Source organism: Prionailurus viverrinus, chromosome A2 (assembly GCF_022837055.1).
Source record: "Prionailurus viverrinus isolate Anna chromosome A2, UM_Priviv_1.0, whole genome shotgun sequence".
Taxonomy (NCBI): Eukaryota; Metazoa; Chordata; class Mammalia; order Carnivora; family Felidae; genus Prionailurus; species Prionailurus viverrinus.
In genome coordinates, this window is record NC_062562.1 from 82,571,358 (window position 1) to 82,598,327 (window position 26,970).

The 26,970-nt window shown below is 36.5% G+C and overlaps 1 protein-coding gene across 4 annotated transcripts in view; it reads left to right on the forward strand.

The window, feature by feature from the left end:
• The window catches only part of PHTF2 (putative homeodomain transcription factor 2), a 137,313-nt gene that overhangs the window by 17,698 nt on the left and 92,645 nt on the right, over positions 1-26,970 (forward strand). For all 4 annotated transcript variants that reach the window (XM_047844555.1, XM_047844571.1, XM_047844539.1 and 1 more), the window contains exon 2: positions 14,711-14,790. In XM_047844555.1, coding sequence (XP_047700511.1) covers positions 14,746-14,790 — 45 coding nt within the window. In that variant the 5' untranslated portion in view covers positions 14,711-14,745. The remainder of the gene's footprint in view (positions 1-14,710; positions 14,791-26,970) is intronic.

A 26,970-nucleotide genomic window follows, 5' to 3' on the forward strand; every position in this document is an offset into this window, starting at 1 on the left:
TTCATAAGGCACATCAAAGCCTTCTTGCATTAAGAACACTAGACAGCACTTCAACACTACCCTTGGGGGCCATTTTAAATAAAAAAATCAGCAATAAAAAGCAAAACATGCAAAAAAAGTCACAAAATAGACCACAAAAAAGGTTTAAAAAAGATAGTGTGAAAGCTGTCTTAAGAAGACAGACCATCATCTTGTTTGACCTCTTCTGGAAACCTTCACATCAGACATCTCAAGTTTTTTGCTAGTCTGGAAATGATTAGGGAAAGTACTATGAGTATTTTGACCTTGCAAGTAACAACTAACTAGCAGGCAAATTTGCAAATAACAGAATCTGAGAATAATTAAGACTATTAGGTAAGAAAGAGGTGGCCGTCCGATGTGTTAAATGAATGTTTTGGAATATACTTACATAATTGAATCATGTTTATGAATACTAGGATTCCAGTTTACTGAAGCTATAACTTTGGAAATTGAAATCTAAAACTTGGTTCAAGTTGTAATTTTTATCAGAGTTCCACAGATACATGTCTTAAGAGTATAATTCTGGTACCAATTCCAATGTGTGTGTTTTTCCCCCACCACCAAGCAATTCTCCAGCATCAGCTGGGTGTCCTATAATTCAACTCAATTCTGACACTATCTGTCTGGAGATAACATCACATCCTACCAGGTAAGGACTCAGTCATACAAGACTGCCCCTCCCCCTGCCTCAGATGTCATTCACAAGTCCAGACCATCCCCTGGGCTTTTGACTTACATATAGATTGGAGGTTCCCACCACCCCCTCCTGGAGGTCAGTTAATTTGCTAGAGCAGTTCACACTACTCAGAGAAACATTTTACCTACTAGATTACTGGTTTATTACAAAAAGATATAACTCAGAAGAGACAGATACAGCAGATTCATAGAGGACATGATATGGGGAAAGGGACCTAGAGCTTCCATGCTGTCTGCGCACACTTAACTGTCCCCAGATCTCCACATGGTCTCCAACTTGGAAGCTTTCCAAATCCTGAACTTTTGTTTTTTATGGAGGCTTTATTATATAGACACAATTGACTGAATCACTGAACTCCATCTCCAGCTGTTCTCTGCCCCCAGGAGGTTGAGGGAAGGGTAGGGAGTACTAGGACTGAAAGTTCCAACCTCTTTGACTCCACTGGCAAAGAGTGTCCTTGTTTAGGTGCTTTCCGAAAGTCACCTTATTAACATAACAAAAGACCCCTTTAGCATTCTCCCCATAGGAAATTCAAAGGGTTTTAGTAGCTCTGTGTCTGTAATAGGAATGAAGACCAAACACGGTTGACCTTTCAAAAACAGGGGTTTGAACGCTGTGAGTCCAGTTATATGCAGATTTTTTTCCCATAAGTACAGTGCAGTACTGCAGATGTATTTTTTCATCCTTATCATTTTCTTAATAACATTTTCTTTCTCTAGCTTACTTTACTGTAGGGTAATAATACATAATAATACATATACAAGATACGTGTTAATTGGCTGTTTATGTTATCAGTAAGGCTTCTAGTCAACAATAGCCTATTAGTAGTTGAGTTTTAGGGAATTCAGAAGTTACGTGTGGGTTTTCGACTTTGCAGGGGGGTCTGTACTCCAACCGCTGAGTTCAAGGGTCAACTATATTTCTTACTATGAATCAAAATATCACAAAGAGATGGTTATACAAAGTTTAGGAAAAATAACAACCCTAGAACACCTTCCCCACCTTTTCCCTTTCCCAGGGGCAAATACTTTCAGCATTTTTAGTTGATATTGTATTTACCTGTCTTTAGATACACATGTGACTTGGTAATCTACAGGGGCATGGAGAAATAGTCACTATTATAGTATGGAGTGAGAATGCACATCTGCTACTTTAATAGCTTTTAACTAGACCTCCTTTCAGCCGGATCTTTACTCCTACTTCCAGTGGAACCTGGGCCACAGTCCTTGAAGCTTTTGTTGATTTTTATGGTATAAATTGGGTTGATGTTCTCTTTTGTCCACTATCATGTTCTGCTTTCTCAGATCTGCAAGGTTAGTTACTAGTCATACATCTTATTTAAAGCTTCATTTTTATTTTTGTTTTCTATTTACCTGTGCATATATATGTATGCCTTTGCTGTAATTTTTCTTATATATTATATATTTTTTAAGTTTATTTATTTTCAGAGAGAAAGAGTGCTCACACAGGAGCATGAGTGAGGGAGAGGCAGAGAGAGGAGAGAGAGAATCCCAAGTAGGCTCTGTGCTGTCAGAGCAGAGCCCAGGTTGGGGCTCAAACTCACAAACTATGAGGTCATGACCTGAGCCAAAATCAAGAGTTGACCCTTAACTGACTGAGCTCCCAGGCACCCCTCAGTTACATAGCGTAAAGGAGTAAAGTTCGATGCCGTGTTTAATTAGCCTTTTTTTTTTCTGGTAGTTTAAAATACGTAAATATAAAATTACTCTCTAAGTAATTAAGTCATTTGAATGCTACTGCTTACATGTTCTCAAAATTTAATTTCCTGATGAATTTGGCCTAGAAGAATCCAATGTGTCTTGTCAAATAGGTCAGAACAGGGATAAAGTTATTTTATTTTATTTTTAATTTAAAAAAATGTTTATTTATTTTGAGAGAGAGAGAGAGAATGGGAGAGAGGCAAAGAGAGAGAATACCAAGTAAGCTTGGTATTGTCAGCTCAGAGCCCAACTCGGGGCTCAACCTCATGAACTGTGAGATCATAACCTGAGCCGAAATCAAGAGTCGGACACTTAACCAACTGAGCCACCCGAGCTCCCTGATAAAAATTATTTTAGACAGAGGAAATATGACCAGGACTGGAAGGCAAGCATGAAAATGTATGGTACATTCAGAAACCCACATGGCTAGATTGTAGGATATGTATATGAATGGTAAATTGGAGAGGGTAGCTGAGAGGTCATGTGTGGAAGAAGATAGCTACTACTGATTGTAAAGGCAATAAATCTATGATCAGTTTGTGAAAAAAGGACAGGGGTTGTCTACTATACTGATTAAGCTTTTTTTTTTTTTTAAGTTTATTTATTTATTTATTTTGAGAAAGAGCACATGAGCAAGGGAAGGGCAGAGAGAGAGAGAAGGAGAGAGGGAGAATCCTGAGCAGGCTCTACACTGTCAGTGCAGAGCCTGATGTGGGGCTTAAAACTGCAAAACATGAGATCATGACCTGAGCCGAAACCGGTCATGCCTGAGTCGGATGCTTAACCAACTGAGCCACCCAGACACCCCTGATTAAACTCTTTTCTTAGGCAATGGGAAATCATTAGATATTTTTGAAGAGGAGATAGACATGAGGAGGTCAGGAGTTCAGAAAATGAAGAAGTAGTGGGGCACCTGGGTGTCTCAGTCAGTTAAGCGTCCAACTTCAGCTCAGGTCATGAACTCACAGCTTGTGAGTTCGAGCTCTGTGTCGGGTTCTGTGCTGACACCTCAGAGCCTGGAGCCTGCTTCTGCTTCTGTGTCTCCCTCTCTCTCTGCCCCTAACCCACTCGCATTCTTTCTCTGTCTCTCTCAAAAATAAACAAACATTAAAAAAAAAATTTTTTTTAATAAAAAAAAAGAAAATTAAGAAGTAGTAAGAGACTGTTAGAGTGTTCCTGGTAATAGATGATGGTGACTTACTTGCACCAGACCTGATAATGGGCCCGGAAGGATTATAGGAGAGATGTGTTGGCAGCACGACAAAGTAGACTATATTTATTTACTCCTTCATGTTTACTGAATGGTTCCTATGTGCCACATATAAAAAACTAGTGGTGGTGGGAAAGGGAGAAAGCCAAGAAAGTTTCTAGCGTTCCTTGTGTGAATAGGAGATTGAATAGATGGTAAAAGAGGAGTCAATTTGAGAAGGGAAAATGCATTTTATTTTTTTTTCTTGGAGGTACTTATTACAGGTTCACAGAAAAGCTTAATTTATGGTCCCATATTTTCTGTTGAGTGTCTTGAATTGAAAAGAAGAAGTGAAACTGGGTGTCTTCTCTGTACTTCCTTCTGTTAGGAATAACAGAAGTAAAAATGCAGCTGTTGTTAGTTTTATTAAAAAATAAAATACAACCGAGTAAATTTAAAGATCCATTTGGCTTTATTCAATAATTCATGAATTGGGCAGCATCCCATTTAGCAAATAGAAGGGAGCTCCAAAAAGCTGAACAAAATGGAACACTTTTATAGGCAGAAGAAGTAGGGACAAGGAAAGAGCAGATTACTTCATCTTTCTTTGGGGGTCGGAAGGGGTCTGTTAGACAGACTACCTCACTAGTGCTGAGCAGGAAATTCCAGATTCATTGGTTTAAGATGACATTCCTGGGAAGAGTTGAAGCTGCAGTTAGGTTAGGTATTAAGTCTTGGTTTGCTGACATGGGGTTTAGCACAAGTGACTCCATTTGGAGTCTGTTGTCTTTTATTTTTTTTTTTTACATTTAACAACTTTATCTTAGAATAATTAAATTTTACTTTTCAGTTGTGTCAGTAACTTAAAAGATTACGTTTAGTACTTAAAACATAAATGTTGAAAAAAAGTAAGGGTAGGGTTTCTGAGTAAAAATGAAGTAGGATCATAGACCTTTTCTTCACTAAAACCAAAAAAAGAAGGAAAAAGTGGGTGGGAAGAGGAGAGGGCAAAAATTGAAATAGAAGAGGACAAAAGAGGGGTATGTGTGAACTAATGCCAAATACTTAAAAAACTAGAGGCCAAGGAAAGAATGAGAAGCTAAAAGGTGTGTCGGATGAGGTTGGTAATTCCCGCTGCATATCCCAGAAGCCAGACTAAGGAAGACAAGGCCTACAAAACAGTAAGCAAGCTCAATAATACTGCCCCTGGAGTCAGAGCTAAGAGGTGCGTAGGGAGCGAAAAGTCAAGGAAGAATCTTCATACTAATGCTGAGCCTCACAGAGTCAGGGAACATTGCCATTTTAATTACGCTTTGGTAAAGGACAAGAGCCAAAGCCCACGAAGGTGTAATAGCCTTCTGACTGGAGGGATAGATCCTCATACAAGATACTTAATGAAATTTCAGCATTCAGAAATACCCCATTTCCTGCATCTTTGGGTTATAGAAAAATAGATGAAAAGCAGTACCCAGTTCTCAAATTGAAGATTGTGTGTGTGTGTGTGTGTGTGTGTGTGCATCTGTCTGTCTATGCCTGCACATGTCAGCACAGAAATAAAAATGATCCCAGCTACAGTGAGAACGGTGTTGAAGTTGTTAACCAGAACCTATTGGATATCAGAATAAGTAGGAGCTTAGCACAGCCCTCCCCATGTTAAACACCATCAAGATTAAAAAAAAAAAAAAAAAAAAGGCATGGCAGCTCTACAGATATGCCACAGGAAAGAAATAAAGGAAAGAAATGACCATGAAAAGACTGTCCTGCGTAAGAATAGCATGTATCCCTTTTTTTTTAAAATTTTTTTTAACATTTATTTATTTTTGAGACAGAGAGAGACACAGCATGAACGGGGGAGGGTCAGAGAGAGAGGGAGACACAGAATCGGAAGCAGGCTCCAGGCTCTGAGCCATCAGCCCAGAGCCCGACGTGGGGCTCGAACTCGCAGACTGCGAGATCGTGACCTGAGCTGCAGTCGGACGCTTAACCGACTGAGCCACCCAGGCGCCCCAGAATAGCGTGTATCCCTGACAGAGATTACAACAAATGGAAAAGAAGCAATTACTCAGAAATATTCTGAAATAAAACCTGCATTTTCAGGTTGAACGGCACTGAATTCCAGGGGGGGAGAATTTATGAAATGATTAAAATTGACTGTACCTTAGAAATAACTAACTTTAAAAATGAGAGAATTATTTTGGCATCCTGGCCAAAAAGAGAACATGACCTATAGAAGCAGGGACAAAAATTTAGCTGACTGCAGACTCCTCAATTGCAGTCAATAGCCAGAAGACACCAGAACAGTGTTTACAAAGTTTTGTTGGAAAAGAAGAGTGAAGCAAAAGTATGCCCAACAGTACCCATTAGATTTGGTTTGGCTGCTAATAACAGTGGCTGTTATAAGTCAGTCACATGATCTATATTGAAGTGATCTTTGAAAGGCACATCTTTCAATTAAGTATACATTTGTTCACTTTTGACAAATGCATATATCTATGTAACCCACCTCTGATTTAAATATTGACAGTGTGTTTATGGTTGTCAAATCCATATCACCATCCTTCTTGGTCTCCTCCAGCTTCAGACCCATCTCTCCATCTACCTGTTTGACTTCTTTATTTTAATGTCTAGTGACTTTAACAGGTCTGAAATTTTTGTATTTACTCTCATAAACTTTTTTTTAATGTGTGTCCATCTCAGAAAATGGTTCAAGGCAAAAATCTAGATTCTTCTTTCTAATCCCTTTCCCAACCTGCTTCATCCTAGTCCATTTCCAGGTCTTGTAGATTTTACCCATAAATAAAACTCAGAACTGCCCACTTAGTGCCATCTCTCCTGATTGCACCTGAGCCCAATATGTTGTTATCTTCTACATGGGATTAAGACTTTCTTAACTAGCATCTAACTAGCATCACTGCTTCTACTCTAGCTCTTCAGTCCAGTCTGTTCTCTATAGAGCTGTCAGAGTGGTCTTTGCAAAATAGAATATTACTGCATTCTCAAATCACTTCAGTGACTTCCTATCTTTGTAATAAAATTATTTGCTATGGTGCCTGGGATCCCATGACCCCTACCTCCCTTTAATACATCATCTTGAATCACTGTCACTTGTGTCACATTGGCTTCCTTTCTGTTCCTTAGAAATACCAAGCTCATTCCCACCTCAAGGTCTTTGTGTTTGCTCCTCCCTCTGCTCAGGGTGTCCTCCCTCAATTCTTCATATAGTTGGCTGTTCTTGTCCCTAAGATCTCAATTCACATGTCATCTCACTGGGGTTTCTTGACCATTCTTTTCAAAAGTTTCCCACCCTGTCCCAATCATATTTCCCTGTTCATTTCTTTTATGGCACTTCTTCAACACCACGTTATCCTGTTTGTTCATTTTCTATCTTTTCTCTTTGCAGTGTAAGTTTAATGAGGGCAGAGACCTTGTTTGGTGTTCACTTTTGTATCCTCAGTGCCTAGAATAGTACAGTATTAGTAGTAGGTATTCAGTAAATAAGTATTTTTATTAAATGATCAGATTAAATATCTCTAATGATTTTCAAATTGTATTCATAGCATTTTTGATGAGGTATAGTTAACTATTTTAATCTCTAAGTAAAATCATTTTTAAGATCTATTAAATCTTTAAACCATTTGAATATCATGTAATGTATTATTATTTTGATAAAGAGTACCTGGGCCATTTATTTAGTGAATGTTTCTACTAGAGGCCAGTAATAACATATCTATATTTAAAAATTTTTTTAATGTTTATTTTTGAAGGAGAGATAGAGACAGAGTGTGAGTGGGGGAGGGGCAGAAGACAGGGAGACACAGAATCCGAAGCAGGCTCCAGGCTCTGAGCGGGCAGCACAGAGCCCATTGCGGGGCTGGAACTCACAAACCACTACGAGATCATGACCTGAGCTGAAGTCAGATGCTTAACTGACTAAGACACCCAGGCACCCCAACATGTCTATATTTGAGTGGCGCCTGATTGGTTGATGGTAAAAATTTCTTGTGAGTAAATGAGGAAGTTAAGCCATTTAGATTGTATCTCATTGATTTTTCCAAGTGGTACAACAGTCAAAAATATTAAGTACTTTAAAAAAAAAAAAAAAGAAAAGCCCCCCAAATGCTCAAGAAATAGAGATGATGTGGGTATATGCTAAGGTTAAGAAACCCTGAAATTTACAATGTTGCATTAAGGGACATACAGGGTGGGTTCGTTGTACCCATCAGGAAGTTCCAAAGAGGTCTTTGTGGGTAGTATTAAAACTATCACTCTAGGGATTCTCTTGGATTTCACAGTAGCACAAAATGTTTTTGTAAATACAGATTTAGAGAGTTGCGTGCTTATAATTTTCCTTCTTAGATTAGGTGTTATCCTCCAGCCTCAAATATACAGACTATGCACTGGTTCCATGCAGGGAAATAAGAATTACAAATACTCTTTTTAGGGGCACCTGGGTGGCTCAGTCAGTTAAGTATCGACTTCAGCTCGGGTCATGATCTCGCGGTCCGTGAGTTCGAGCCCCACGTCAGGCTCTGTGCTGACAGCTCAGACCCTGGAGCCTGTTTCGGATTCTGTGTCTCCCTCTCTCTCTGACCTTCCCCCCGTTCATGCTGTCTCTGTCTCAGAAATAAATAAATGTTAAAAAATTAAAAAAAAACACAAATATTCTTTTTATGAACTGGTATAAGAGGAAGTGTATAGCTCTTTTTATTAGACCTTATTTTCCATTTCATTTTTCTGTCCTAAGATTGCAAACAACTTTAAACATGTAGTGTGTGGTATTTATTCTTCACAACATTTCTTTGAAATCGTATCCTCATTCCAGATTTAAAATTTTGCAGGAAATTATAACAATCTGTGGGTCCCATGATTAGAAAGTAGCTGCCTTGAAGCTGGTAGATTTCCTTCAGCCCATACCATGTTCCTTCTACCAGAGTTTCACTGTCTTCCCAACTTTGCTACCAGTGTAGCAAATTTTGACTTGAACTTTAGCATTCATTACCTTTCTAAGGTCAGAACAGCTTTGTTCCTAGTTTCTGAAGCAAAAAAAAAAAAAAAAAAAAAGGCTTATTTTAGCTATGGAGGAAGTCACTGAGTTATATTTAATTTTAGCATTTAAGAATGAAGTTAGACTAGAGTTGGCAGTTTGACTTTAACTCCTTTTCATTATACTTTTTAAATCTACAAATATTTATATATTTGTTGATTGATATGTCAGTAAATAAGCCATATTTATTATACTTCACAATATTCTTATACCTCTTAGTGTTAGGAAAGAGTATGTTTCTGTATTTATGCACGTGTCACAGTAGTGCAGGAGTTGGATGGGTAGAATTTTCAATTGTGGTCCTTAAATGGACTCATCTGTGGGTGTGCTTTCATTAGCAGTTTTTAGATTTGGTTGGTAAACATCGTGTTTAATATATACAAAAAAGCTATTATGAGAATTCAGAGATAATGACAACATTGGACTGCTCTCAAAAAATTTATAGATGGGACGGGGCCACATATCAACAAGTACACAGAGTATACACTAAGTATAATGGGAACACAGAACAGGATGAGAAATCTTTAGTGGAGAAATTTGGGAGAAACTTGTAGAGAAAGTGGAATTTAGGATGCCTTCTGGAAATCCCCCTTGTTTTGTAAAGAGAAGTGTTAATTTTGACACAGAGGTGGAAAAGTGTAGGAAATATGGTGTGGTTGAAACAAGATGTATGAAAACATGAACATAAGGGAAGCAAAAATAATATAAAAACAGAGAGGGTGACAAAACATAAGAGACTCTTTTTTTAAGTTTATTTATTTATTTTGAGAGAGAGAGAGAGGAAGAATAAGCAGGGGAGAGCAGAGAGAGAGAGAATCCCAAGCAAGCTTCATACTGTCAGTTTGGAGCCCAACACGGGGCTCAATCCCTCAAGCGGTGAGATCATGACCTGAGCTGAAATCAAGAGTCTGACACTTAACCGACTGAGCCACCCAGGTGCCCCATGTAAAAGACTCTTAAATATGGAGAACAGACAGAGTTGCTGGAGGGGTTGTGGGTGAGAGGATGGGCTAAATGGGCAAGGGGCATTAAGGAGGACACTTGTGATGAGCACTGGGTGTTATATATAGGGGAGGAATCACTGGATTCTACTCCTGAAATCATTATTGCACTATATGCTAACCAACCTGGTTGTAAATAAATAAATGAGTGCATGAATAAAGGAATGAACGAATGAAATAGGGTGTATGAGAAGATGATAGCAGTAATGTTGGTAAGTTGGTTAGGGTGAGATTTTTAAAAGTCTAATTCTAAAGGGTAGAGGGTCTAAATAGGTTTGTAAAGGCAGTAGACAGTGATACAAGGTTGTTGAACAGACTAATAATGAAATCAGGGTCTGAGGAGATTTGCATAAACTGCCTTTTAAAAATAACCCATGTTCCATTTTGTCTAAAAGTTTTATTATGTTAAGTTCCATTTATGTAACACTGGTTTAACTAATGGTCGTGTTCTGGGGTGAGTTAGTAAAGGAATGCAGAGAAACTCCTGTACATTATTAGAATTGTTAGTTGTTTAGTCTTTATTGAGTTGTGGAATGTTTGGCTAGATGGCACTAGTGAGAAACTAAGGCCCAGAGAACTCAGTAACTAACTCAAAAGCACATCTCATTTAGCGTCAGAACTTGGATCTAGAACCCAGTTCTCCTGATGCTTAGTCATTGCTTTTTCTCTGCTCTACTTCCTCTACGCCTGTTTTAAAGTACTGGGTATTTAGAGACACAAAGGAAGAAAGATGCATCTGTTTTTTTCCTTTACAGTGTTTACATGTAATCAAATGACATGTGGCTATACTGCTTTTCATTTTTATTTAAATACCAGATTTATTAGTACAGACCAGTCTGAAAGAGACATCAAGCTTCAGCACTTTTTGTCCAAGTGAACACTTGTAAGAAGCTTCATCTTAGAGTAAGTAGGATTCTAACTGATTGAAGAGGATGGATGAGTGGAGAAAAGGAATGAGAATAACAGCACAGGCGAAGCGTCAGGGGTGGGCATGAATGAGTTGTTTTGGAGCATGGTGAGAACCATGGTAAAGCAGAGAAATTTGTTTCAGAATAATGAGAGAAGTTCCTTATAACATTTGTAGTGTTTGATAGACTGGGTTTTTTTTTTTTCTTGTTTTTTTTTTTTTTTCTTGTTTTTTTTTTTTAACATTTTTTTAATGTTTATTTTTGAGAGAGAGAAAGAGAGACAGAGTGTGAGCCAAAGGGGCACACAGAGGCGCAAAGAGTGAGAGAGGAAGACACAGAATCCAAAGCAGGCTCCAGGCTCTTAGCTGTCAGCACAGAGTCCAACACGGGGCTCAACTCTCCAACCATGAGATCATGACCTAAGCTGAAGTCAGACGCTTAACTGACTGGGCCACCCAGGCGCCCCTAGTCTTTGATAGACTGGGTTTTGTTCTAATACAGGGAATGGTTAAAAACCTCCCCCCCTCCTTTTTTTTAAGCTACAAAGAATACCCTTGGGCATTACTATATTTGTGATAGTGAGATTTTATAAAGGTGGACTCAACATACGATCTCTTTGTAGTCGTCCTTTTTCTCTACCCTGGGCTTTGGCATCATAAATGCATTTTGCATTGTCCTTGACATAGTAAAGTATTTTCAGGTGTTTTGACAAGGTATAATGACTAAAGCAGTGTTAAGGAGAGAATTAGCTCAGAGTAACTGTCTATACCGATATTTAAATGTTATGTCTGCAGTTAGCTCTGTGGTTTATAATTGGATTATTTCTATATCTTAATACCCATCCTTCTCTGAAATCAGTTGATCAAAAAAGATTAAGATTCTCAATTCACGGTACCCAGTAAGCTTTCTATGCCACTCTTTTTGTCTGTAAATTAACTTTAGTGTCATAATGTAGCATTAAAAACAGCATGAACTATCAATATGATAGAGACTGTAAACCTGTGTTTCTGGACTGTTAGAATCATCTTAATTATTCATGAAATCGTTTGTTGACTTATTCTTGTTATATGAAATTTGGGTGTCTCTGAGTGTACTTTTTCAGATGTCCAATTCAGAAATCTATCTCAGCATGCTGTAAAACCTGTTTTAAAAATAGGTATGAGCCACTTGTGTCACTGAAAGGCTGTTGACACAATGGAAAAACTATTAAATGAGTTTGCAGAACAAACCTTGCCATTACTGAGGAAAGGCTTGTTTAAAAAAAAAAGGTAGATGACTTTTTATTTCTGTAGATCCAAAGAAATACAAATAAAATGTTTATAACATTTCATATACTTTGTGTCCTGTTATAAATAATTTTCAAAATTTATTTCTAAGTGTAGCTTGGTGTGAACCAAAGTATATTAAAAAATAATCTTTTAGATCATTTTATTTGAAGCAGGCAATGTTTTCCTCACTTTCATTGAAGCTTTTTTTAAAAAAGTTATTACTGTTTATATGTAACCACTTAAAGATTCCCCAAATATATTAAATATCTCATACATTTAATAGATGGAGTGAATAAAAAATTCTTTCACATTTTGTATATGAAATGCATATTATTTGTACTCCTGGAGGATTAGGAGAGAGAATCTTTTATCTTGGTAGATAACCTGGAATTTTTGTCAATAAAGATTAGGTAAAGTGAAAGGAGGTTAAAGTGAAAGGTTGAGATTCTCATAGTTTTTGTACCATTTTTTCTGCTTTTGCATTTGGCAAAGGTGAAGGGCAGGAGAGGGGAGAATGAATGGAAAAAACTTCTAGGATGAAATGTGTTGAAGCTAATGAACTACTCTCAGAGATGTCTAGGAAAAAAAATGGGAGATTTTATTTTTATTTTATTTTTATTTTATTTTATTTTATTTTATTTTATTTTATTTTATTTTATTTTATTTTTTAGTGTTTATTCATTTTTGAGAGAGAGAGAGAGAGAGAGAGAGAGAGAGGATGAGAGCATGAGTGGGAGAGGGGCAGAAAGCGAGGGAGACGCAGAATCCTAAGCAGGCTCCAGACTCTGAGCTGTCAGCACAGAGCCCAATGTGGGGCTCGAACCCACAAACTCTGAGATCATGACCTGAGCCTAAGTTGGATGCTTTAACTGACTGAGCCACCTAGGCACCCTGATTTTATTTTTTTTAATTTTTTTAATTTTAGTTTTTTTAATTAGGGAAAGAGAGAGAGAGTGAGAGAGAGAGAACAAATGGGAAAGGGGGCAGAGGGAGAGAGAGAGAGAGAGAGAATCCCAAGCAGGCTCCATGCCCAGCACAGAGCCCGACTCAAGGCTAGATCCCATAACCCCGGGATCAATCATGACCTGAGGCTAAATCAAGAGTCAGACAATCAAATGACTGAGCCACCTAGGCGCCCCCAAAATGAGAGATTTTAAATCAGTAAGGGAAAGCTTCCCCAAAAACCCTGGTGAGAAAAATGGAAGTAGCCATACCTGACTAACTTCAATGGCGGTGAACTTTGAAATCTCTAAATACTCCCATGTGCATGTAGTTGGAAATTGACATTGTGATTTTATGATAGTCTGGTAGCTATTTTTATTTTAAATGTCAACAAAAACTGATTACAGGTATTCCTTCTCTAAACCTTTTGCCATGTTTAAAAAAGGAAATATAAACATTTCCCAGTTCTTGGCTTGCAGGATTTTTAAATATAAAATTAATAATAAAAATAATCATAATTAACATCTGTTCTACGTGCTGGACTCTGGTAGGCATTTTATGTATATCATCTTATCAGTCACAAAACCCTCCAAGGGATGAACAGATAGTCATTCCTATTGTACTAGTGAAAGAAACAGGTTAGAGAGATTAAGTTGCTTTTTCAATATTACATACCAGATACTGGAAGACAGTATTTGAATCCAGGTCTTTAGACTCTATGCTCCTCCGTTTGTCCAGAATTTCAAAACATAGTTTGGTTGAATTTGGTCAGTTAAAGATGGAATTATTATTATCGTAGGAAAGGTAATAAAACAATCTGGTTTATAACACTGTCAAAAATACACACATCAAGTAAATTCTGCCTTAAATTTTATTTAGAGACTGATCATCTGAACATTTGAACTTGTGGATAGTAATTTTCTTTATATTTGAATCCTCATATGCTTCCAAGAATGATTTGTAAACCTGGTATTTTGTTTACTCTGGGCAGACTCTGTAGCAGTAGCATCTCTATAGTTGCAGACCTGCATGTGCTCACTAGGGTACTTTACTCCCAGGATTTCCCTGACATCCTCTGTAGCCTTAGATGATCCTGGTTTGTAATGAGTTCTGGGGCAAGTGTTTGTGTTTGAACCTGTTTAGGCTCATCCTTAACACCATACCCTCCATGCCAGCCTGGTCTTATGACTAAAGAAGTATTCCAGAGTTAACTGGAATCAGCCTGGAATTAATTCTGTCCAGGGCTAAGGAACCATTAAGTTTTGAATCCAAAACTCTTTTAGACAAACACACACAAGATGCTTATGAAATGGTCTGTGGTAAATTTCTGAAGATTAGCAGACTGATATCTGGGAAGTGTTTAATATTAATTATTCCTCTGTAACTAACCCTAATATCAGCTTAGTATTTAACATAAATTAGTTAAGTTTCTCCAGTTATTTGATTTTAGTTCGAAGTTGTGTTTACTGAGTACCAGGGAACATTAAATATGATTATAAACTTTGGCATCTTTATCAAGCCATCCTTTAGCAACAGTAATTGGCACTAGTTCCTAGATAGGAACTGTAGCAAAACTGATCTGTTACTGAGTGAATGAATGGATTTCTACTTTTAAATGAAGAAGTTCCAGTATAACCTGGGAAATTCTGAAATTTATTTAAAAGGCTTATTTTAAAAAATCCGTCTTGTTAGAAAATTCAAGTGTTACATTCTCTTAGAAAGATCCTTTTATTATGGCAACTGATTTTTGTTTACTTAAGAGAACCTGTTGCTAAAATAGTAATGAGGAAGGGTGTAATACAAGTATAGTCATACACCCCTTGCTCTGCAAGTAACCAGAGTGCTATGTTCGCGTGTTGTTTAGTCTCATTTTGGACGGTGGAAATAAAGTCGTCTGTGTGTTTTTCTCTCTTGCACAGCCTAAAATGACGAATGTGTGATTTCAGTGGAATAAATGGCGTCCAAAGTCACAGATGCTATAGTCTGGTATCAAAAGAAGGTAAGTTGATCGTCAAAGCTTTCAACCTTTTAAATATTTTTATTCTAAAAATGCATGCTTTTTCTTAAGGTGCTATGGATTTATGTCAAATATTACCTGAAATAATGACATATAGATTTCAGGATCTTTTGAGTGGAATGGGAGCATTTTGGTTTTTCTTGTGCTAGTTTTATTTCTAAAGAAATTAGAAAGATGATGCTTCACAGTGTTTTTCTCCACTTTTTACTCCACATTATTAAAGTAGTAGCTAGATTAATTATTTTCAGTTATAAGCCAGATTTCCAGGACTTTGAATATAATTAGCATTTTATAAAAGCATTAAATTTTTCTTGCATTAACTTCTTTTAAAGCTAGGTTAGCAGAAGTCTTGTAATTTTATAACTTTTTATATCTAGAAACTATAGTCTTAATCTGTTTCTTGTAAGTTCAACTCAACAGTTGAATCTTTTCAATAAAATAAAATAAACCTTTGAGGTCTGTGTTTTTCAAACCAAAATAGTAAAATGTTTATTTCTATGTTTTAGCATTAATTGTCCTAACTACTAAACTAGCTGTGTCCTCTATATATTTCAAAATAAGCTTTCAATGTAATATTTTTATGAAGTGCAAGAGAATAAATGTCTTTTTTGAAAATAAGTGTTTTTTCCTAAAGAGTGTTGTTTAGGCTCTTTAAAATGTATGTTGTTATATGTAGTATTTTAGATTTTTAGTGTATGTGGTGAGTTATGTTTGTTTTCATAGTTTAAAACATTTTTGATGCTTTATTCTTCAAGTCCCTATTAACAAAATATAATTATATATTTAAAGCTTTTCTCATATGGGGTAAAATCAGACAATTTGTAAGTTTACTTGAATTGGACATGGTAATTAGAGTGCTTTCAAGATTAAGCAAACCTGAGAATACAGTCTGTCTTTGGATGTGTTTCTCTTCTGTGTAGAACATGCCACAGATATACAGGATCACATGTTTCATATAAGGTACTGAATTGGAAGTATTGACATTGATCATACTATTAATTCTGTCTTTTGTTTTTCTGTATTCATGTCATCTTTACCTTTAAACTTCCATTCAACTTAAAACTGAATAATGAAACTGAAACAAAATTATTTTTTATTATTTTTTATTTCCTACATAAATCCTTGAAAGCTTTTCTGTTAATGCCTACTTATTATGAGAGTTAGTAATGTTTACTAAGCATTTTATCTATCTGATTTTTTATGTTAAACATTTCGAAGTTCACTGAAGATCATTTGTAGAACATGCTAGATTTACTGTCCTTTCTTGGTAACGGAGGGTTTGAAATATTACACTCGCATTCAGTTAGCTCACTAATACCCTTCTTATCTGCGGGTCATTTACCTAGCAGCTTTAGATATGTGCAACCAAAAAATTCTCCAGAGCAACCATAACAGATGTCACAAATTATATCTAGCAAATGTAATCACACATTTTATGTTACTGAGTCACCAGAACCATTAACCAGATTTTATTTGCTCTATTTTTAAATTTTGCTTTTAAATTTAATTGTCTTGAAGAAATACATGTGACTACTTTGAAAAATTAATGTTTCTGGGCTAATTGGGAAAAAAAAATAGCCACCAGTACTACCTTTCCCTGTCCTTACCCAGCCTCTGAGCTTTGCTCCCCAGAGGCAATGATTTTACATTCTTTATAGCTGAAACCAAAGTTCTACTACTCCTCATCGCTGGTAGGGAGTTAGGAAGGATGGTTTACAAATGTGGGGTGTGAAGTTTTGGTTTTCTTAATTACTTTTGGGAGAATGCTGATATTTGTGGGTTAGAAATCAGAGATACTAAATGTCATGCAATACTCTAAACAAGGGTTGGCAGACTTTTTCTGTAAAGGGCCATATAGTAAATATTTTAGGCTTTGAGAGTCATACGTATCTGTGACAGCTATTTAGTTCTGCTGTTCTATGGTACAAAAGCAGCCATAGACAGTACATAAATGAATGAATGAATGAGTATGGCTGTGTTCAAATAAAAATTAATTTACAAAAACAGGCAGTGGGTTAGATTTGGTCCACAGGCCTTAGTTTGCTTATCTGTACTCTAACATAGCCCGATACAACAAAGAATTGTCCTGGTGAAAATGCATTAGTGCCCTATTAAATTATACTGCTTTTTTTTAAATGGTATTTATGTTTTAAACTTGGCCCTTTCTTGATTATTTCATTATAGATGTTACTTGTTGATTTCTGACTGTATGATAAAGATTTAGCTTTTTTATGAGTCCCTCCTCAACCAGTATTCCTTACCCGAATCCTCCCAATGACTACAAATTTTGGTGAAATCACTATGCAGAGCTGTTTGTGTATGCGTTGTTTAGAGCTATGTCATGCCATATACTCTGATATTTTCTGTCTGTGCAACTTTTTCCTCCTTTTGCTTAATTTTTCTAATTCTCCAAAGTCTCTGATAGAACTATAAAACTCCTTTTGTTGTAGTCAGTCATATTCAAATATTCTAGTAGTTCTTTGCCTCCCCCCACAAGCCCCCCTTTGGGAATGACCTCCTAGAATTCTCTGTCCTTCTCTTACATTCTGGGGGGATTGTCCTCATGTCACACCTCTCATCTGCCCTCTTGGTGTTTTGTTTTGTTTTGTTTTGTTTTGTTTTGTTTTAAATATGAAATTTATTGCCAAATTGGTTTTCGTACAACACCCAGTGCTCATCCCAGCAGGTGCCCTCCTCACTACCCATCATCCACCCTCCCCTTCCTCCCACCCCCCATCAACCCTCAGTTGTTCTCAGTTTTTAAGAGTCTCTTATGTTTGGCTCCCTCCTTCCCTCTCTAACCTCTTTTTTTTTTCCTTCACCCCTCCCCATGGGATTCTGTTAAGTTTCTCAGGATCCCCATAAGAGTGAAAGCATATGGTATCTGTCTTTCTCTGTATGACTTATTTCACTTAGCATAACACTCTCGAGTTCTATCCACATTGCTACAAAAGGCCATATTTCATTCTTTCTCATTGCCACGTAGTGTTCCATTGTGTATATAAACCACAATTGCCTTATCCATTCATCAGTTGAAGGACATTTAGGCTCTTGCCATAATTTGGCTATTGTTGAGAGTGCTGCTATAAACATTGGGGTACAAGTGCCCCTATGCATCAGTACTTCTGTATCCCTTGGGTAAATTCCTAGCAGTGCTATTGCTGGGTCATAGGGTAGATCTATTTTTAATTTTTTGAGGAACCTCCACAGTTTTCCAGAGCGGCTGCACCAGTTTGCATTCCCACCAACAGTGCGAGAGGGTTCCCGTTTCTCCACATCCTCACCAGCATCTAGAGTCTCCTGATTTTTCATTTTGGCCACTCTGACTGGCGTGAGGTGATATCTGAGTGTGGTTTTGATTTATATTTCCCTGATGAGGAGCGATGTTGAGCATCTTTTCATGTGCCTGTTGACCATCCAGATGTCTTCTTTAGAGAAGTGTCTATTCATGTTTTCTCCCCATTTCTTCACTGGATTATTTGTTTTTCGGGTATGGAGTTTGGTGAGGTCTTTATAGGTTTTGGATACTAGCCCTTTGTCCGATATGTCATTTGCAAATATCTTTTCCCATTCCGTTGGTTGCCTTTTAGTTTTGTTGATTGTTTCCTTTGCTGTGCAGAAGCTTTTAATCTTCATAAGGTCCCAGTAATTCATTTTTGCTTTTAATTCCCTTGCCTTTGGGGATGTGTCAAGTAAGAAATTGCTGCGGCTGAGGTCAGACAGGTTTTTTCCTGCTTTCTCTTCTAGGGTTTTGATGGTTTCCTGTCTCACATTCAGGTCCTTTATCCATTTTGAGTTTTCTTTTACCATCCACCTGAGAGTTCCCTTCACTCCTCTTAGGTCATACAGATTTGTTTTTTTCTTAAATACATATTTATTTAAAAAGTCCTTTCACAGGTGTTTAAGTTTCAGTGAAAAGAAGGCTTGACTGCTGATGCTGATATGATACTTGCTGATTATATGACCATGGTCAAATAACTTCATTTGAGTTTCGCTTACCACTCACTACATTAACTTGATAATCATCCTCAGCTGCTTTTCAATCATACATCCCTTTGAAATTGTGATGAACTTTCCAAATTCTCAGGATCTTATTGCCAGAACAGTGTATATAATATAGAAACACAATAAAATTTTTGCATGTGATTTGAACCCTCTAAGTCTTCAATTAGATAATTTTTAAAACATTAGTATTTTAACATTCTTTAATTTTTGTGACCTATCATTCAGTGGTATTCAGCTTATAGTAGGAAGTATTGCTATAAATAAAACCAAGAAATGTTCAGGGGCACCTGAGTAACTCAGTTGGTTAAGTGTCTGACTTCAGCTCAGGTCATGATCTCGCCGTCCATGAGTTTGAGCCCTGCCTGTTGGGCTCTGTGCTGACAGCTCAGAGCCTGGAGCCTGCTTTGGTTTCTGTATCTCCCTCTCTCTCTGCCCCTCCCCCACTTGCGTGTGTGTGTGTGTGTGTGTGTGTGTGTGTATGCGCGCACATGCGCGCGTGCGCTCTCTCTCAAAAATAAACATTAAAAAAAGTTTATTTTAAAAAAAGAAATGTTCAGCTTCATTTTCTTGAACATATGTATGTTTAGTTGTAACTCACTTTAGTGTCACCTTTTCCACTTAAAAATGGTGACATCTTTATATTTTTGTTTTGAGTACTGAGCACTAGCTAACCCCAAAGACCATGACTTGATCTGTGGACTGTTGTGAACATGAACTCTAATATCAGATGTGAAATTTCAAGGAGAAAATAAAAACAAAAGTTTTAAAGTATTAAATCTAATTAGATGATGTCAGGGTACCTTTAAATGAATTATTCTCTGCATGATTTATTTTGAAATTTTTAAAAGTTCTTTTAACATCTTATTTTAAACTTCATTTGGTACTATTGTAGCCATCCATAGTCATGAATAATTTGAAAGCCCCTATTGAAAAAAATAATCTTCAGTCACTAATTCAGAAGAAAAATTAATGCCTCAAGAATGGTAATTGGAGAAACCAGAATAGATTTCCATTAGTATTGGGCTGTTAAATTGAAGTACTGAGCCTCAGACAAATGGGTTTATTACTTTTTTTCTTCTAAGTTTTTTTTCCTGAACCATATTCTCATATGTACCATTAAATATTTAATGTAATTTTACTTACTTATTTTTTAAAATGTATTTATTTTTGAGGGAGAGAGAGAGTGAGTGCAAGCACGTACACATGTAAGTAAGCTGGGTAGGGGCAGAGAGAGAAAGAGAGAGAATCCCAAGCAGGCTCTGCGCTGTTATAGCACAAATGAGGGTCTTGAACTCAGGAGATAAGGGATCATGACCTGAACCAAATTCAAGAGGTTGAGCCACCCAGGCTCCCCCAAACCTTTTATTTTTCACTAGAGGTGATGAAAAAGACCCTGTTGCTTCTTTCAAGGCGCTAGAAGGATTGAAAGTCTGCAGCAGGCAGAAGACAATGAGACAGCACCAGAGCAGGTCAGAAATAGGGAAAAAAAGAGACAACCACAGGCCAGCATAGCGCTCTAGTCCCTGGATTCACTTCACCCCAAGATTAACTTCACTCCAAACTTGGAGTTGTTTACCCATGTCAGCCAATAACCCTTCCCCCCCTTTTTGCTGATGCTAGTGTGAATTGGATTTTTACTTGCAAAACAGAAAGTTCTGACTAATGCAAAGGCAATATATATACATTTTATTGAGGTGTAACATACTCAGAAGACCACACAGATTTTAAGTGTTCAGCTTCATGAATTTTTACAAACTGAATACCTGTTTGTGTTTAGGACTGTTTGTGTCTTGTTTATGAAAAAACTCAGATCAAGAAACAGAATGTTAACCAGCTCTACAAAACTTTCATCCCTCCCTCTCAGTCACAACCTGCCCTTGTTGAGGGTGACCACTGTGCAAAGCTGTGTATCTTAATGGGTAACAAGAACATAGATTTTGGGGTTAGAAAGCTGAGATTTGAATCCTTGTTCTTGAAAGCCAGTATGATTTTGGACAGGTTGCTTAATGTCTCTGAATTTCACTTTTTTCATGTGCATAAATACCATTTTTTGTATTTATTTTAGGAGTAACTGATGATATATGTAAAATGTTAAGCAAAGTGCTCCACACAGGGTAAACCTTCAATAAATGAGAATTATTTCTATTATTATTACTTCATATTCACCATACTTATCAGATGAATTGCTCCCCAAACTTATCAGAGTGCTTTATTTCATGGATTGTAAAAATTCTCATGAGGCTAAAAAAAGATTCTTACTTGAGAAATGTAAAATGTCAGGCTTCTAATATTCAATGTTAAAACAGTGGGTATTTGTTGACGTTTGTTGTCTAACACTCATACCATAAAATCATGATTAAGTGTAACTTTTAAACTTCAACTGTCCTTGCTTCAGTCACTGATCATGTTTTCCACTTCTTCCTTTTTAATGTCACTTACTTGCCAAAAATAAGACTTGTCCTACCAGAAATAGATTGGTTAGTTTAGTTGCTCAAATATTTGCCTTTTCACTTAAGGTTTTTCTCCCCGTTTTAGTCATGAAGTCCTTGATTTTCCACCTTTATCCATTTCCAGTTCGGGTATTTATAGCATAAATAATTTGAGTTTTAGTTTTAGTTTTAGTTATAAGAAAGAAAGAAACTATGCTGTGCAGTAGTCATGATAGTTTGACTTTAGAGATCATCTGGTTTCTGTTAAACTTTTTGCTTTATAGGTAAGAAACCTGATGCCTGTAGATCTAATAACTTGATCATAGTCATGAATTAGTTATAAAACCAAAACTCAGGTCTACTGACTTTCAGGTCACTCATCCTGTACTAACGTAGCTTTGAAAAACAGACTGAAGAAACTTTTACTATAAGATTTTCTTGTTTAATTTGAGAGTTTATTTTTAGATGACTTCTAATGCAAAAGTGAGGAGATACACATTTTTTTTAAAAGATGGTTAGTATTATATATATATATCTGTTGATTTAACAACAGTAATGATGGTGATGATGATGATGGTGGTGGTGATGTGATAGCACTGCCTCACATTTAAAAGCATTTATTTTTCAGAGTGCTTCTGTTTCTGTTTTCATGGTTTCATTTATTGTGATAATGAAGTGGATTAACTCAGTGGTTATTATATCAAGATACTATAAGAAGTTTTATAAGTTTCCTGGGGCTTTTGTAACAAAGGACCACAAACTGGGTTGCTTAAAACAACAGAAGTTATTTTTTTTCACAGTTCAGGAGGCCAGAAGTCCAAAATCAAAGTGTCAGCAGGGCTGGTTCCCTCTGTAGGGAGGCTTGAGGGAGAAATTGTCCCATGGGCCTCTTCTAGCTTTTTTTTTTTTTTTTTAAGTTTATTTATTTTGAGAGAGAGCACACAAATGGGGGAGGGACAGAGAGAAAGAGGGAGAGAGAATCCTAAGCAGGCTCCACACTGTCAGTGCAGAGCCCGATGTAGGGCTCAAACTCATGAACCATGAGATCGTGACCTGGGCCAAAGTTGGCTGTTTAACTGGCTGAGACACCCAGGTGTCCCTCTTCTAGCTTCTAATGAACACAATCCTTAGTTTTCTGATGCATCATTCCAGTCTCTCCCTCCATCTTCATGTTGTCTTCTTGACTCTTCTTATAAGGACACCAGTCAGTGGATTTAGATCTGCTCTAAATTCAGAATGATTTCATCTTGAGATCCTTAATCATTTACACCTGCAAAGACCCTATTTTCAAGTGAGGTAACATTCCAAAGTTCTGGGAAGACATGTGGTTTTTTTCCCCACTACAGAAGTATGTCTAAAGCATATGATTGGTTTGAGTGGATTCAGTGTGAAGATGTGTAGCTTTATTTATGTCCTTTTGTTTAGCTGTGTCGTAGACCACCAGTATTGTACTGAGTAGAAGAAGATCAGGATCCTCACTATTTTCTTTATATTCTTAAAAGTTAAGATTGTGATCACTTAGCTCCTCCCATATGATAAGGAAGAAGTTTCTATAGAATTCAACACAATTTTCTGCTTCCAGTTCTTAATAAATACATAGATATTTGTGTTCTTTATGTAATCTAATTATATGAGGTTTATTGTCGTAATTATCATAGATAATAATAACATTCTTTCCCTTTAAAACTGCATGTAAGTTAAACCACAGTGTATATTTTTCAATGTTCTAATCTTTAAGGGTCATCAGATCTACTTTTTGATCAATTTTGACTGTTTCTTAAAATGCCAATTGTTTATATTTGAACCAAACAATTTTATATATAAAAGTAAATATTTAAATGTGTTTAAAATATTAATCTGTTGTTTCAGATGTAAAACTGTGTCAGTTGAGTTAAAGTATGGAGTTTCATTTATTTCTTTTTCAAAGCTTATTTCTTTTGAAAGAGCATGCACGCATGTACATGGGAGCAGGGAAGGGCAGAAAGTGAGGGGAGGAGAGGGAGAGAGAGAGAGAGAGAGAGAGAGAGAGAGAATCCCAAGCAGGCTCCTCACTGTCAGCTCAGAGCCCTACATGGGGCTCAATCTTGTGAGATCATGACCTGAGCTGAAATCAAGAGTAGGACACTTAACCAACAGAGCCACACCAGGTGCCCCCAAACTATGAAGTTTTAAAAATTTAAACTCTTATTGAATTAAATGTATGAGAACATTTTTTTTCTATTTTTTTCTATATTTGCTACAGACTTTTGAACAATTATCAATCTCTTTGATGCTTCAGGAACTTGTATTTGGGGCTAATTATGTACAACACTAGTTTCTTAACTTTACTGAGTTTTAGTTTCTTTGTCTATAATACTGAGATGAGAATCCTTAAAGATTGCTATGATGAGTAAATGAGATAACATGTAAACACCAGGTACAGTGTTGGTGTATAGTAGGTATTCAGTAAATATTGCTAAATACCAGTTCCTGTGCCTTATGTTCTCTTTCACTAAATATGGAGTGTTGTTGTTAATAATATATTTGGTTAATTAAAGGTTTTGGTTAGTAGTTCTTGTAAACTGAACATTTTTGTATCTATTAAAATAGAAAAACATTAAAAGAAGTGGTTAATCTTTTGTGTGTTTTTGTATTCTGTACTTGCATTTAATTGCTGTCTCCTTTATCCTTTGCTTTAATTTCTAGCACAAATAGTTTTTTTCTCAGCATATGTCATTATTTATCTGAGATCATTTTCTTCTTTTTTGGCAAGAGGTGTTTGGGGAATAAACAAAACAAATGATACATTAAAAAGTGGATAGATAGATTGGGGCACCTGGGTGGCTTAGTCAGTTGAGCATCTGACTCTTGATTTCAGCTCAGGTCATGATCCCAGGATCTTGGGATCTAGCCCTGAGTTGGGCTTCTTGCTGAGCATGGAGCCTACTTAGGACTGACTCTCTCTCTCTCTCTTTCTTCCTCCCTCCCTCTACCCCTTTCCCCTACTTGTATTTTCTCTCTCTCTCTAAAAAAAATAAAGTGGATAGATTAAATAAATAGAAGGATAGATACAGTTTCTTACATTTAATGCCACCTAACTTTACATGGTATTTGCAGGCCCATACTACACTGCTGGGTGAACTTTCTGGGTACCTTTTTTTAAATGACCAAACTTTGTTTTATTTTTGACTCTTTACAAAAAGTTCTTTTTTTTTTATTTTCTTTTTTCTTTTTTAAATTTTACATCCAAATTAGTTAGCATATAGTGCAACGATGATTTCAGGAATTGATTCCTTAGTGCCCCTTACCCATTTAGCCCATCCCCCTCCCACAGCCCCTCCAGTAACCTCCAGTTTGTTCTCCATATTTATGAGTCTCTTCTGTTTTGTCCCCCTCCCTGTTTTTATATTATTTTTGTTTCCCTTCCCTTATGTTCATCTGTTTTGTCTCTTAAAGTCCTTGTATGAGTGAAGTCATATGATTTTTGTCTTTCTGTGACTAATTTCAATTAGCATAATACCCTTCAGTTCCATCCGCGTAGTTACAAATGGCAAGATTTCATTCTTTTTGATTGCCGAGTAATACTCCATTGTGTGTGTGTGTGTGTGTGTGTGTGCGCGCGATGGACATTTGGGCTGTTTCCATACTTTGGCTATTGTTGATAGTGCTGCTATAAACATGGGGGTGCATGTGTCCCTTCGAAACAGCACACCTGTATCCCATGGGTAAATGCCTAGTAGTGCAATTGCTGGATCGTATGGTAGTTCTATTTTTAGTTTTTTGAGGAACTTCCATACTGTTTTCCAGAGTGGCTGCACTAGCTTGCATTCCCAACAAAAAATTCTTTAACTACAACTGCAAATTGAATAGAAATAGCCATTTCTAATATTTTTCTGAGCAGTGGTTGTTTTCGTCTATTAATTTCAGCTTTGATCTAGAATGCATTGTAATTAATCTCTCTTCCTTTCCTGTGAATGTTTACTTCTATAAACTTCTCTCCATTTGTTGTTTAATCAGTTAGTGGAACTGAAGATAAATTAATTACATTGCTCTGAAGCAAAACCTGATGGAAGGCTCAAGGGAATTTCTCCTTGGGTAAAAAGTCAAGTATTCCAGTGAACTGATTTTGCAGACATATCTCTAAGGTTCAGAAATCTCCAGTTTGCTTGCTTGCTTCTTGCTTGCTTGCTTGCTTGCTTGCTTTCTCTTTCTTTCTCTTCTCTCTCTTCTCTTTCTTTTCTCTCTCTCTCTTCCTTCTTTTCCTTTCCTTTCCTTCCTTCCTTCCTTCTTTCCTTCCTTCCTTCCTTCGTTCTTTCCTTCATGTGTGTTTGCTTGAGGCTATCCCTGAGGTTGCCGTGTGCTAGAATCTAACTTCTTACTAAGGAATCAGAAAGTAGAGATGGGAAGGACCTTAAAATTAACCATTCTAATATTTTTATTTTACAGATGAGGAAACTGAGACACTGAGAGATAAGGGAAAAAGGTTTTGTTTTGTTTTTTAAATCTAGTCTAGAGATCTTGTCAGCTGTACCATGAGTTACAGAATTTCACTTTTTGAACAAGCAGAACCTGTACTTAGTTGAGATAGCAGCTTCACCTCCCATGGGTAAAGAAAATGGAAAAAATTGGAGAAAAAAAAAAAAAGAAAGAAACCTTTCACTATTCCCTAGCAATATCCTTCTGGGCTACCCAGTAATGTTTACAGACTCCAAGGGGACCTATATTCAGTACTCCTGAGTATAGAAGTACTGGTTTCACAAAAACACTTTCAGTAGAAAGTTCTTTATCTATTTTTAAAGTTTTTGCAACATCTTTTTAAACTGTGAAGACATAAACACCTAAATGGTTAGTATTTATGTTTGTCCTCTTTAGAAACTGAGTGTTTGGAAATAGAAGGTTTTGTTTTTGTTTTGCAAATACATTGATGCGTCAGAAATAGGAATTTCTACATAGTGCATAACCTCTTTGAAATGCTGTGGTTCTCTTACTTATTTGCTTATGAATTTTTTTTTTCTTTTGGATAAATGTAATAGTTATTCCATTAAAAGGAAACATCTATGTGCCTACAGCAGTTGCCAGTAACAGTGCCTAATAATTAAAGTAGTTGTTTACACAGGTATGAGGAGATTCAAGAAACAGTATTATTTGACTAGAGTTGAAATTTTTAATGAATAAAGCTTCTTATGCCTCTTGGGAGTTGGGAAGAAAATTATTTTATGGCATACTGGAAAACTAGTTTCTAACCATTTTCATTTTCTGATGAATAGATTTAGAATAGAAATGTTAGCCAAGGATAGAATGTTTGCCAGTTATATTCCAAATATCTTGGAGTTTATCTTTAACCATGGTAACAGACATAGTGGTGAAATAAGTTGGTAGGTTGCCGTTGGCTGCCTAAAATTAGGCAAATGTACCAGCTTTGAAAAGGCCTGAGAGTGTCTAAAACACTGGTGTTAACCTGCTGAATGTTTATAGTTGCACGATGAATAACATTTATAAATGCTGTTTAACAGAGCAACTTAGAAGCTAAATTGCTCTTTGCCATATGGCCCCTAGAGTTTATTCAAATGAAAGCTGTTAATTCAATACCAGGGACTGATTCACAAGAAGGAAATGCTGAAGAAGCTATGAAACTTAAAAATTTCTCATTCTAGTTTTTGCCTAAAATTAATATCCTTATTAGGATATGTTATATTCACTTAAAGTGGAATCTTGTTTTAGTTTGCTTTCTGTTTTTAATTTTTTTTTT